At 39.4% G+C, this 13669-nt stretch overlaps 1 protein-coding gene across 1 annotated transcript; it reads right to left on the bottom strand.

Moving 5' to 3' along the window:
• Window positions 1-736: 736 nt before the first annotated feature.
• Window positions 737-13338, bottom strand: UCMA (upper zone of growth plate and cartilage matrix associated). Its single transcript, XM_072147333.1, has 5 exons — window positions 13173-13338; window positions 11775-11840; window positions 11492-11584; window positions 4713-4811; window positions 737-1152 (listed from the first exon to the last, which is right to left on the bottom strand). The coding sequence occupies exons 1-5, from the start codon at window positions 13228-13230 to the stop codon at window positions 1055-1057; spliced, it is 414 nt and encodes a 137-aa protein (XP_072003434.1). The 5' UTR covers window positions 13231-13338; the 3' UTR covers window positions 737-1054.
• Window positions 13339-13669: the final 331 nt, after the last annotated feature.

The following is a 13669-nucleotide window of genomic DNA, read 5'->3' as shown; positions in this document are numbered from 1 at the left end:
GAGACCTATGAGGCAAAACTAGAGTCGGTCAAGGAAAACCAGCCAGTGGGATAATGGATTTTAATTGCAAAGCCTTTTTAACATTGAATTTTTGTGAGTAGAATAAAAAATTATTTATACATTTTGATTGGCACGAAGTACACTATATATTCTTGCTGTCATCTGTCTATAGTTTCAAGTGAGTTGGCGCTGGTAACACAGTGAAGGGAGAGAAATGGTGTAGAGTAAGAGGAACTCTTGCAGACCTTGCCTGTTGGCGGAGTGAACAACTTCACAGGGTACGTTGGAACGCCGCAATTGTCAGCCATTGTGTCCCAGCACTCGAGTACTACAGCACAGAAGAAAAGTAGCTTTGAATGCTGTATGACACCTGAACTAAAACTGACAGTAGATGGGTGAGAGGCTTAAGAACTGAGTAGAATACGCATTGTACAGATCTTACATGCATATGGAGACGTTGATGCAGTTTAGTATCCAGTGATATATTTGCACTGTTATGGTAAAGATTTTCCTATTTTTAAGTTTTTATTATAAGGTCCCTGCAGTGTGATAGCTCACCTCGGGAACGTCTGGCTGGTGAGGTAAAAGACAGGAGGCTTCACTTTACCTATCAATAATTATTGAGATGCAAAACTTTTAATAGACATATATTGGTAAGTGACCTAATATCCTGTCCCCCCCCCCCCCCCAACTTGGAAACACTCTGTCAGTAAATGACAATGATGAGATAGTAGCATATTATTTCCACCATTTATTTGGGTTGAACAATCTCTTTACATTTATAAATTGCTTCTAAACTCCGACCCACACACATTAAGCCTTCCCCCACTATGTTTCATTGTAATATGTGATAAAACTTTGTATAGCATTTTCTTGCAAGAGAGCTTTGTAGGAGAAATAAATTTTACAAAAAGACAAAGTGTAAGCAAAAACATTTGGTAAATCTACCATTACATCCTTTAGTCTTTGGCTACTAGTACTGCTGAGCTAAAGCAGAACTTTATTAATGAGCAATTGATTGCAAATTGTCCTATATACATTAATTCTATACATTTTAAATGTTTTGACGTTGGTAAAGGTAGGAAGGAGACAGTCCATCATAATGCCACTGACGCCACTGTTCAACTTGCTCACGTGTACGTTCTTCTTGTTCTGTAGACAAAGGGGAAAAGATTGGTGAGCTTATGTTAGCTGTTTTATCACTTTTGCTCTAGAATCATGGTACTTCATGCACCAGTTTTGATAGATCTCGTGCAATCAGGGGAGATTAACAGAATTCGGTGGTTTTGCCCTCTTAATAATGCTGAGGCATCCAGGGTACCAGAACTGTAATTGCACCAGCGAAGTGCTATCAAATGACTCTACTTAGGCTCCTGCGGTTTTCTGGTGCACCTTATAGCAAATATATCCGGCCAAGCCATCCATGGACCACCCTAATCCAGATCCCACTTCCACGACTCTTCTCAAAAGTCACAAGTGATTTGAAAAAACATGCTAGAGGTCACTATTTAGCATGACCATGGTCTGTGCCAAAATTGCTACTTTTTTTCTTCACTAGAAAACTAGCTTGAAAGGCTAGATAAAAAGAATAAATTATAAGAGTGGCAGCTGTAAACTACAAACCAAAGTTTAAGGAAATGGATTTTTATTTATTTTTTATAATATTAGTTTATAGCTTGTAACATTCAGTTTTACCATCATAACTGATCTTTTCCAATTCCTTTTACTCGAGTGCCTCCTGTTCGTATCCTAATTTCCTTCTTACAAGTTTACCTCTAGATTGGAACTGGTTCAGAATTTTGTAATATAAATATTAAATCACGAGAAACTAGAAACAAATACGGTAGTCTCTTTCTGAAATATTGGTATAAGGGGATCTCCACAAACGTCATGTATTTGATTATTACTGTCTAGCCGCATTACATATTAAATCACAGTTTCTAGTGGCTTGTTTATATACACATCTACTGATATTTTAATGGAAACTACAACTTTTAGGAAAATATAACACATGCCAAGTGGAAAAAAAAACACATTTCTGTTGAAAAAACTAGTTTAAACAAAACATTACAGTTCCTCTCAGTCCAGTTTTGAGACGCTTCTTTGCTGTTTCAGAATGAAACCATCGGCCCTTTATATGGGGCATTGAATAAGAGATGTCTTGTGTTCCTAATGTATCGCAAAACATGTCATGTAAGGTTCAGCATTAAAATACATTGCATGTGGCAAAATCAAGCTAATATTACAAATATTTTTTGTAATATATAAAAGAAATTATATTCTTTTTCAATTTTGTTCCGTAAATAATAATCATAAGACTCATAGCCTTTATCAAAACAAAAGCCCAATCATACTGTAAATGTGAGAGAAAGATTATAAGAATTGGATTCTTCAATTATTGTTTACTATTTGCACATATACAGCCAGTGACAGGTTCCTATAGAGCAGTGGTTCTCAACCTGTGGGTCGTGACCCCAGTAGGGGTGGAGCGACCAAAACACAGGGGTCGCCTAAAGCCTTTGGAGCCACAATTTTATTGTGTTTTTACTGAAAATCGCATGGTTTGGGGTCACCGCAACATGAGTAACTGTATTGCGGGGTCACAGCATTACAAAGGTTGAGAACCACTGCTATAGAGCCCTAATAACTGACTGACACCCTTCTTCTTAAGCTAAAAATGATTTTATCTTGTATTACCTGGCATCAGAGGGGGGACCCTCCCATCTAATACTCCCCATCCCCTTATGCCTCCTTACTGGTCACCGTTTATGTCATGTGACCAGAGTGACAGCATTTCAGGTACTTTAGCCTCTTAATAAAAGCAAACTGTACCCCATGCATGTATCTAACCAAATGAAGTCACAACAGACTCAATGGACTTCTACTCCTCCTCATCCTCCGTGGAGGCTGCTGTGATTTCAAGTAGTCACATACATGCTGTACAGTTTGCTATTGTTAGAAGGCTAATGGACCTGTGATGATGTCACTGGTCACATGTCATGAATGTAACACAAGACACCGTGAAAAAAATTGATACAATATTTCCCATCTGTACATAGAGCTTTATATGCCAGCAGTTGAATATTAGCAGACAGTCCCTAAGTACAAGGAGGCAGAGCAGTGATTTGAAGAGACGCGGATTTGTCAGTCAAAATAATGGGGCGTGGTTCACTGCCAGCCTGAGAGAGAGGATAGTCACAAAGATCAGACACAAATCACAAAAGCTAATTTGCATATCAGAAAAACGTCTGTAATTAAAGGGAACCCGTCACCACATTTTTCACAAATACAGTTAGAGGCAGGTTCCTATAGAGTCCTAGTAATTATCTGACACCTTTCAACATGTTACTCCAAATTTATTTTTCTATACATGTTTATTGTCCTTAAGAGACAAAACATCCCACAGAGAAATAAAATGTAGTCCTTTTTCCTTAATAATAATTGGTATATATAAGGAAATTGGAATAATCCACCTTGTTTAAGTTTTTATTTTATATTGTGAACAATATTTTTGTGAACAAGACTTTCTCCTGCAGCACAGCTGGAATACCTTCTCCCCCAATCTCTACTACTGGACCAGCCCCACCAGGTTATGGGTGGGGTCACATGGTGCTTTTTTTTAAACAAATTTGCAAAACACATGTATATCAGCTAAATCAATATTCTCCGATAATGCCATCTGATGCCATCAACATCATCAGAGCATAACGATTTTGCTGATGGGGTCAACACGGCCATAAAGGGACAGAATCTAGGTACTGCCCTAGTAAGGGCGAGAGTTTGGGGTACTGAAGTGTCAGTTTAGCGAGCAAGGTGAACTAGCTACTCCCTCACAATCAAAGGATTCCTATTGCTCCTGTCCATTTGGCGATGACACAAGACTGTCCTCTTCTATAACTGGCAATCTTAATGGGGTATTCTTGTCTAGGCATTCACATTCAGTTTCATTAATCTTCCATATATAAACATTTCTTCAATTGGATGTTATTAAAAAAAATGTTCCTGTGTGAAGATAATTTCCCATAAATGTAGTCATATGGTCCCTTAGAAACAAGACTGTCCCTGGATACGGCCACCTCTGCCGAAGGGATTGCACAAAGAAACAAAAGGTTTCTGAAATATTAAAAGTCCAAGCAGTTGCTGCAGGTCCCACAGCCGTCCTGTAGTAATGATTGCTGCACCCAGCGGGTCAGGCAGAACTCTATAGCGCATATCTGGCCACCGCTGTCAAAATGTGAGGTGGTCATTTCTAAGGGACAACATGTCTACATTTATGAGAAATTAACTTCACACAGGAACACTTTTTTAAATAACATCCAATTGAAGAAATGTTTACATATGGCAAATTAATGGGATGGGAATACCCGTTTAAGAACATGTTCAGGCTTTTATCACTTTATTTCATTGATTTATGTTGCCATTGTATTGTGTTAGGTTAGGTTTTAGCCTACTACAGTGCTCTGTCGATGGTTTGGTAGTAACTGACCCCCTGGCAATTAAGGGTGGCAAACGAGTCTTTGTGGCTGTAACTTGTTTCTATTAGCCAAACATATGTGAACTGTGGGAGAGGGTTCTTAAGGCATCCTCAATTACTATTGCATACTATTTTCTTATCTAGGTGGGCTGTTCCTAGGGTGACGGGTTTCCCAGTTATGTTGCCTTCATACCTTTATTTTTGAAGTAGACTTTTGGACTAAATATGAAAAACTCACCATCCTGCTCTTCTTCAACAAAGTTCTCATACTCATTCCTTTGCTCCTCGTAGTACTCTCTCCTGCGTTCGTCTGCTGCCAGTCTTTGGCGGTTCTCAGCTGGCACACAAGGAAAATAAAGAAAGATTGTAAAAGGTTGTAAAGTTAAACTGATTTGAATATTTTCTCTTTGGAAATATCAAAAATAAGAATTTTTTTTAAAAACAACTTTATGTCATATTATGTAGTGGTTAACAACATAATAGATCAGTGCCGAGGTTACCACTCTAAAAGTGTAAATTACTTTCTATGGTGCCAAATTTTTTTTGATTTTTGGTGAACAACCAAGCCAACAAATGGGTGACTGAAAAGTAAGCCTGAAGTAGGGCTGCATTTACACATGGTGTTTACAGCTGAGAGGAGATTTAACATTTGTGCTTGCAAAACACAATGTTAACGCATGTGTTAACATCACGTTAACACTTTTGTAAATGAAATATTAACATGCGGAAACATTGTGTTAATTGTTGCATTTGGTCAATTCAAATGTTAACCGCAATGTAATTAGGCAAGTTTACTGTCCTCAACTGTTGTGTTTCACAGCAACTCGAATTTTCTATAGTTAGCACACATTGCGATTTACTTCTATGGGCTCATGCACATAGGTGTGGATTCCATTGCCAGTTGTGTGAGCTGTCTGCCCATGGAGTCTTTTTCAATTGTGATTGATGTGTGAGTTGCGCTCTCCTGCCAATGACACAATATACACTACAATATGACACTTAAATAATCTGCTGCAGTTAAAAGAGATTTTTTTAATGAGATTTTAAATGTAATTGTGAGTTATTTTACAAACTCTTTAGTTTTCTTTGCCTCCCCCTGGGGTGGATGAGGCCTACCATAGGACATAGTGCTAACATGCCAGCCACTCCAGTCCCAGCCTACAAGCTGCCCTCCACCAACATCTTCATACATGTTCATGTCACTCTCCAGGGGGGTGGGAGGTGTTGCAAATGTAGCCTTAGGCCAGCAGCACATGTGGTGTTTTGAACCTGTTTTTGGTCCGTATTTAAGCAGTCCGTTAAACGCACTCGTTTTGGAAAACGCATGCGTTTTTGACCCATTTTACTTAAGATAATTGGTAAACCGGTCAAAAACGCATGTGTTTTTTAACAGACTGCTTAAAAACAGCCCAAAAACGTGTTTAAAACACCATGTGTCCCGCCGGCCTAAAGAAAACTTTAAAGGCAATGTATACTTTTTGTATAGAAGAAATATGCAATATGAACAGTGAGAATTCTGACTGACAGTCTTAGGCTACATGCACACTGCCGTTGCCCGCCGTACCGTAGCATAGTGGGCACACGGCAGCACGCGGGGAGAGGAGGAGCACTGCTCACCCCCGTCCCTCTCCACAGGAACATATGGCGCATGGCGCCGTGACACTGGAAAAGATAGGACATGTCCTATCTTTTCCCGGGCTACGGAGTGGTACGGTCCCGCACGTGTATGGGGGAGCCCATAGAAGTGTATGGGGGACGTATATCGGTGTGAATGTAGCCTTACAGATATCACTCCAGAAAACAACAACCTGCAGTGGGGCAGAGAGGAAAAGCCTCTATAGAAAAAAAAGGAAATTTGAGCAAAAATCTTTTATGGAAATTATTTTATATCATAAATAGATGCAATGCAAAATGCCTCAGAACATTTACATAGCCTTTAAATGGGTTTTCCAGTTATGTTATAAAGTAGTGCCAGCAGTTTAATGTGAAGTACATTACTGAGATACAGTATACATTGGGTACAGAAAATATTCAGACCCCTTTAAATTTTTCAATCTTTGTTTCATTGCAGCCAATTGGTAAACTCAAAAAAGTTTTTTTTTTTTTGCTAATTAATGTACACTCTGCACCCCATCTTGACAGAAAAAAATCAGAAATGTAGAAACTTTTGCTAATTTATTAAACAAGAAAAACTGAAATATCACTTGTTCATAAACACTCAGACCCTTTGCTGTGACACGTATTTATGCACACATGCTGTCCTCTTTTTTTCTGGTCCTCCTTGAGATGGTTCTAATCCTTCATTGGAGTCCAGCTGTGTTTAATTAAACTCATTGAACGTGATTAGAAACGGCACACACGCCTGTCAATATAAGACCTCACAGCTCACCTCATAGCTCACAGTGCATGTCAGAGCACATGAGAATGATGAAGTATAAGCAGATGCCCAGAGACAGAATTATAGCAAGGCACAGATCTGGCCAAGGTTACAGAACAGTTTCTGTAGCATTTAAGGTTCCTAAGAGCACAGTGGCCTCCATAATCCTTAAATGGAAGAAGTTTGGGATGAACACAAGTGTTCCTCGACCTGGCTGTCCAGCCAAACTAAGCAATTGTGAGAGAAGAGCCTTGGTGATAGAGGTAAAAAAGAACACCAAGATCACTGAGGCAGAGTAGAGTACGCAGACGGAAGCCTATCCTCAGTGCAAGATATATGAAAGCCCTAATATGGTTTGCAAAAAACACATGAGGGCTCCCAGACTATGAGAAATATCATTCTATGGACTGATGAGACAAAGACTGAACTTTTTGCCGTAAGCGGTATGTGTGGAGAAAACCAGGCACTGCTCATCACCTGCCAAATACAATCCCAACAGTTAAACGTGGTGGCAGCATCATGCTATGGGGTATTTCAGCTGCAGGGATAGGACAAATGCTTGCAATCGAAGGAAATATGAATTTAAAAAATAGAGAGATATCCTGGATGAAAACCTTTTCCAGAGTACTCTGGACCTCAGACTGAGCCAAAGGTTCCCCTTCCAACAAGACAATGACCCTATGTACACAACCAAAATAACAGAGCAGTGGCTTCAGAACAACTCTGTGGCCCAGCCAGAGTTCTGACCTAAACACAATTTAGCATCTTTGGAAAGACTTGGCTTCCACCAATTTTCCCCAACCAGCCTGAGGGAACTCTCATGGCTGTACTAGCTCAAAAGCTGCTTCTACTCATAAATAAAGGTTCTGAATACTTAGGACAATGTGATATTTCAGTTTTTTTTATTTAATAAACAAGCAAAAATATCTACATTTCTGTTTTTTTTCCCTGTCAAGATGGGGGGCAGAGTGTACATTAAAGAGCAAAAAAATGAACTATTTTGATCTTTTTCAATTGTATTTTGGTGGTATTACATGAACATTAAGGCCCTATTCAGACATCAGTGGTTTTAGAAAGCTCTCACAAGAACTTAATATCTTGGTTGAATGAAACATGAAAAGGCATTCCTCTTCACCATAATTATATGGACTCTATAGTCCTCTGGCATGTTCACTGGATGTTTGTGGCACATCTTACTGCTTCAGTTTACCAACCATGTCAATGCTACCAAGACTGAGATGTAATTTATTGAGCTAATAGTCTGCCTACTATAATATATGTATGGTCATGCAAACATTTCTCTAGTCACCGTAAGTTTCTTCAAGAAATTATTAAAGCTGCAAATTTAGTATTTTGGCCTCTAAGGCAACAATAATATTTAATTAATTCCGCCGAATTAGTTTTTTTGTGGGAGAAGGTTTCAATGATATAAGCATTTTACATTGATAGTAATATACACTCACCGGCCACTTTATTAGGTACACCTGTCCAACTGCTCGTTAACACTTAATTTCTAATCAGCCAATCACATGGCGGCAACTCAGTGCATTTAGGCATGTAGACATGGTCAAGACAATCTCCTGCAGTTCAAACCGAGCATCAGTAAAGGTGATTTGAGTGCCTTTGAACGTGGCATGGTTGTTGGTGCCAGAAGGGCTGGTCTGAGTATTTCAGAAACTGCTGATCTACTGGGTTTTTCACGCACAACCATCTCTAGGGTTTACAGAAAATGGTCCGAAAAAGAAAAAACATCCAGTGAGCGGCAGTTCTGTGGGCGGAAATGCCTTGTTGATGCCAGAGGTCAGAGGAGAATGGGCAGACTGGTTCGAGCTGATAGAAAGGCAACAGTGACTGAAATCACCACCCGTTACAACCAAGGTAGGCAGAAGAGCATCTCTGAACGCACAGTACGTCGAACTTTGAGGCAGATGGGCTACAGCAGCAGAAGACCACACCGGGTGCCACTCCTTTCAGCTAAGAACAGGAAACTGAGGCTACAATTTGCACAAGCTCATTGAAATTGGACAGTAGAAGATTGGAAAAATGTTGCCTGGTCTGATGAGTCTCGATTTCTGCTGCGACATTCGGATGGTAGGGTCAGAATTTGGCGTCAACAACATGAAAGCATGGATCCATCCTGCCTTGTATCAACGGTTCAGGCTGGTGGTGGTGGTGTCATGGTGTGGGGAATATTTTCTTGCCACTCTTTGGGCCCCTTGGTACCAATTTGAGCATTATTGCAACGCCACAGCCTACCTGAGTATTCTTGCTGACCATGTCCATCCCTTTATGACCACAATGTACCCAACATCTGATGGCTACTTTCAGCAGGATAATGCGCCATGTCATAAAGCTGGAATCATCTCAGACTGGTTTCTTGAACATGACAATGAGGTCACTGTACTCAAATGGCCTCCACAGTCACCAGATCTCAATCCAATAGAGCATCTTTGGGATGTGGTGGAACGGGAGATTCGCATCATGGATGTGCAGCCGACAAATCTGCTACAACTGTGTGATGCCATCATGTCAATATGGACCAAAATCTCTGAGGAATGCTTCCAGCACCTTGTTGAATCTATGCCACAAAGAATTGAGGCAGTTCTGAAGGCAAAAGGGGGTCCAACCCGTTACTAGCATGGTGTACCTAATAGAGTGTATGCTCCTGCTGCTTTTGTCTGTGGCAACGGGGCTCACCCTAAGGGTATGTTCATACAGTAGATTTTCTGTGTTGTAACAGAAAATAATATATGTCATAAAATTGCATTTCTGTGTTTTTCCCCGTTTTATTTGCATATTGTAAATATTTTTAATTTTTTGTGACTGCGCCAGAGTGTTAAGACGTTTGCTGTGTGTTTGTTCCTAATGTATCTTTTCAAGATAGAGGTTTTCTTTTTTTTGCGCAACCTTCACCCCTATTTGTGAGACTTTTTACATGCAAATCGAAGTACAACTGACCCATACTTACTTCTATATATATCGCCTAAAAAGTCACAAAAATCATGTGCAAACTCACATCACCTAAAAAATACACACATTTTCTAATGTATCTAAGACTGAGATACATAAAAACACACAAGTATCCCAACAGCTGAAAAGAGGCAGCAGATGATATGTCACCCATTGACTTGCTTTCATGCCACCCTATTACTTACAAATATTGTTGATTGATATGACAAAGCAACTCTCTAGAAAAGGTCAAAGTGTAATCTATTTACTTCAGAAGCATAAAAACCTCACGTTAAAAAAGCATAACACTTAAGTGTTGTAACATTTCACACAAAGGCTCCTGTAGTAAGATAGGTACAGGACAGCCAGCAGCTCATAGGAGACGTGTCCTGAAATGTGAGCTCTAGGTAAGAATAGTAGAAGCCTCAGTATTTTCTCCGTGCTGCCCTGCACCTCCTGGTGCTGCCCAGCACATACCAGACTCGCTGCTGCTCTGTCTATACACACATACAGCATAAGTAAAAAGAGTCCTTCATTGTACAGAGAAAAACAGCCCTGGAGGTGGAATACCTGACAGTCAAAGGAAAAAGGCTTATGTATGGAAGACCATTTATGACATGTCTAGATAAACTATTAGCAGACATCAATATTTTCTAAGTAATTGCTAACAAAATACCTGAAGGTTTATGTGCGCTAATCCTGCGGTTATTGTGGTGGTTCTAGCAATTACTTAAAGGAAACCTACCGTGAGGAATCTACCATCAGAAGTAGATTCCTCCTGCCTGCCTCTGCCCTAATCTATAATTTAATAATATTGGAACCTAACCAAATTTGTTCAAAAACTTTATTTTAGTCATTTGTAAATTAACTGTAGGGGCTACTGGGGCATTTAATAGCCTCCCAGTGCCCAATCAGGTAATAACTCATCCTTCAGGACCTGTGATTACATCATTGCAGGTCCTGCTGCCTAGGGGGAAACAGTATTTATTTTTGATGCTATTTCTTCCTGGGTTGCGCAGAATGATTCTGTGTGCTACAGGGGTACATATGCTGACTGTGTGGGGATACTGGCTGTGTGAGAATGGGGTCTGTGGTTGTAGGCTGTGTGAGGGGACCTGGGGGTTCTGGCTGTGTGGGAAGGAGGCAAAGACCTAGGGCCACATTACTACATCAGATAAATATAGAGGATCCCTCAATTCTGCTCCTGATGTCCATATGAAGGATCCTTAGTCTCTACTCCTGTCATCCATACAGAGAATTGTGGCCCTTAACTCTTGCCACTCATATGTAGGATCCCTGCGCTTGGCTCCTGTGAGCTGTTTGTGGGCCTGTGGTTGGGGCAATTATGACAATGGAGCCTGAGGAGCTTAGTAGTTCCTTTAACCAAATAGCGAATTTAGAAAAATGGCCATTAACCTATCACTTACAAAGAACATCAGAGAGGTCCACATTAAGGCGAATATGTCTTATTTTGTTTATATATGTACCTAATTATCTGTAAAGTGCTGTCGAACAATATGGTGCTTCAAATACAGATTTATTATTGTCCTGGCCCTGGGTCCAGTAACAAGCATCTTGACATTCCCTCCAGCTATGTATGCCGTTATGGTTACAGCAGGAGTACTGGACAATTTCAAGGAAACCGGGAAGTAGAAAAGTAAACATTTTATCCACAAAGCAAATACCCTCACCGTTTATTTCATCCTGGGATTTAGTTGATCTCTTGCCACGTTTCTTGAAGAAGTTTGAAGCCTCAGATTCCTGCATGAAAATCTTCTTCAAACCTGTGAAAAGATCACTTTTAATGGATTGCAAAGTTTGCACTCAATTCTACAATATTTGAATAGTATATAATATAGTTTATATTTTTATTTTAGATTAATATCTAACAATCCGAACAAGATGCCTGTAGATTTCTAAATGTAGGCGTATGACAACTTTTAGTACAGCTTACAGTCTGTGTACAATACTTACTTTCTTTCCTATCCGCTGCCCCGTCATCACTGTTTCTTACTGCAGCGCCTTCACTAGCCTGGAAAACTAGTAAGCAAGGAATTAGAAAGATCAAATGTACATCTGCACTTCCATATAGAACGGTAAGATTATAAGACTATATTAGAAATGAAGTATGAACTCAAAGCTCCAGAAACATAGTCACAATATTCATGTATAATAATATAATATATAATGCAAAGTATAATCTACAAATGTAGCTGTGCTGTTTGCAATTCAGCACTCAACTTATGCACCAGTAAAAACATTATCTTATAAGTAAATGTATCATGTTTACTGATATAGCTGCAATAATGCGTTATCATACACTGTGTTCCAATTAGGACCTAAAAAATTCATTCATTACATAGTGATTCTTCATTGCTAAACATGGCACATAACACACTGTTAAAACTAAAACGTACTTTTATAAAGACAATGCAAAGGGACACGTCATATGATTGATCACTCACTGTACCTGTCATACCTCTTATACTCAGAATAACTATGCAATGTATGGGATGGACCCCCCCATAATCAGATACATCATACAGAGCTCCCATAGACATAATCAAGATATCACACAATGTATCTTCTGTCAGACCCCACATAGGCAGATACATCACACAGCATATAAGATAGACCCCCCCCCAATCAAATAAATCCCTTATAGGCTCATAGAAGATAGACCCCTCAAGGGCAGATACATCACACAGCATGTCAGATAGACCCATTATAGGCAGATACATTAAACAATGTTACAGCTCATAGAAGATATATCACAAAATGTATCAGACAGACCCCTCATAGGCAGATACATCACACAGCATATAGGATAGACCCCCCCCCCCCAAAAAAAAAAAAATCAAATAAAGCCCTTATAGGCAGATACATTAAACAATGTTACAGCTCACAGAAGATAGACCCCTCATAGGCAGATACATCACACAGCATATCAGATAGACCCCCCCCCCCTCAAAATCAGATAGACCCCTTATAGACAGATACATTAAACAATGTTACAGCTCATAGAAGATATATCACACAATGTATCAGACAGACCCCTCATAGGCAGATACATTACACAGCATATCAGATAGACCCCTTTATAGGCAGATACATTATTACAATGTTACAGAAAAACGCTCATAGTAGAGCTCATAGATGATATATCGCACAGTGTATCAGATAGACCCCTCATATGCAGATACATCACACAATGTATCAGTTATTCTTCCATCCAGAAAATCTTCACTTATTGTGCCAAATATTCTACACACACAATATATTATATTGTATGGTAAAATAAAACAAATTATTAGACTATAATATTAAAAGACTCCTAATATTTATTCTAGTCATTAGATTTAGAAGATTTACCTGCAAGAAGCACCAATGTTGTTGAAACTGCCAGAAATAAAACTTGCTTCCAGGTCATCTTTGTAAAGATTGCTTGTCTTGACTATGGGCTGCAAGGGACTAAGAAAAAGTTTCAAATTCCTCATGTGTCAGACAGAAAAGTGATGCAGAAGGCTGGAATCCGGGAGGAGGGGCATGGTCACTGGATACCTGTGGACCCTGTAAATCCACTACATTAATATACAACAGCAGAAGGGACACAAAACTGTTTACTTATTGATTCTGATGAAAATAAGTGTAAAGCAGCTATACCATAGTTGTGTTGTAATGTTTGTGATGCCATAGCCTGTCTATCATGCTTCAGGTATCCTATGTGGACATTGTGTGGAAATGGCAGCACAAGTTACAAGCAAAAATGTAAACCAACTGTGACCAGCCAGCTGATGACTTATATCAAAGACAAATACATAAATTATTACATTAGTTCACATTATCTGTATGAAAAACACTTGGATAAG

Source organism: Engystomops pustulosus, chromosome 4, assembly GCF_040894005.1.
Source record: "Engystomops pustulosus chromosome 4, aEngPut4.maternal, whole genome shotgun sequence".
Taxonomy (NCBI): Eukaryota; Metazoa; Chordata; class Amphibia; order Anura; family Leptodactylidae; genus Engystomops; species Engystomops pustulosus.
Note: the sequence above shows the minus strand (reverse complement) of the source record. Positions and strands in the feature narration are given on the sequence as shown.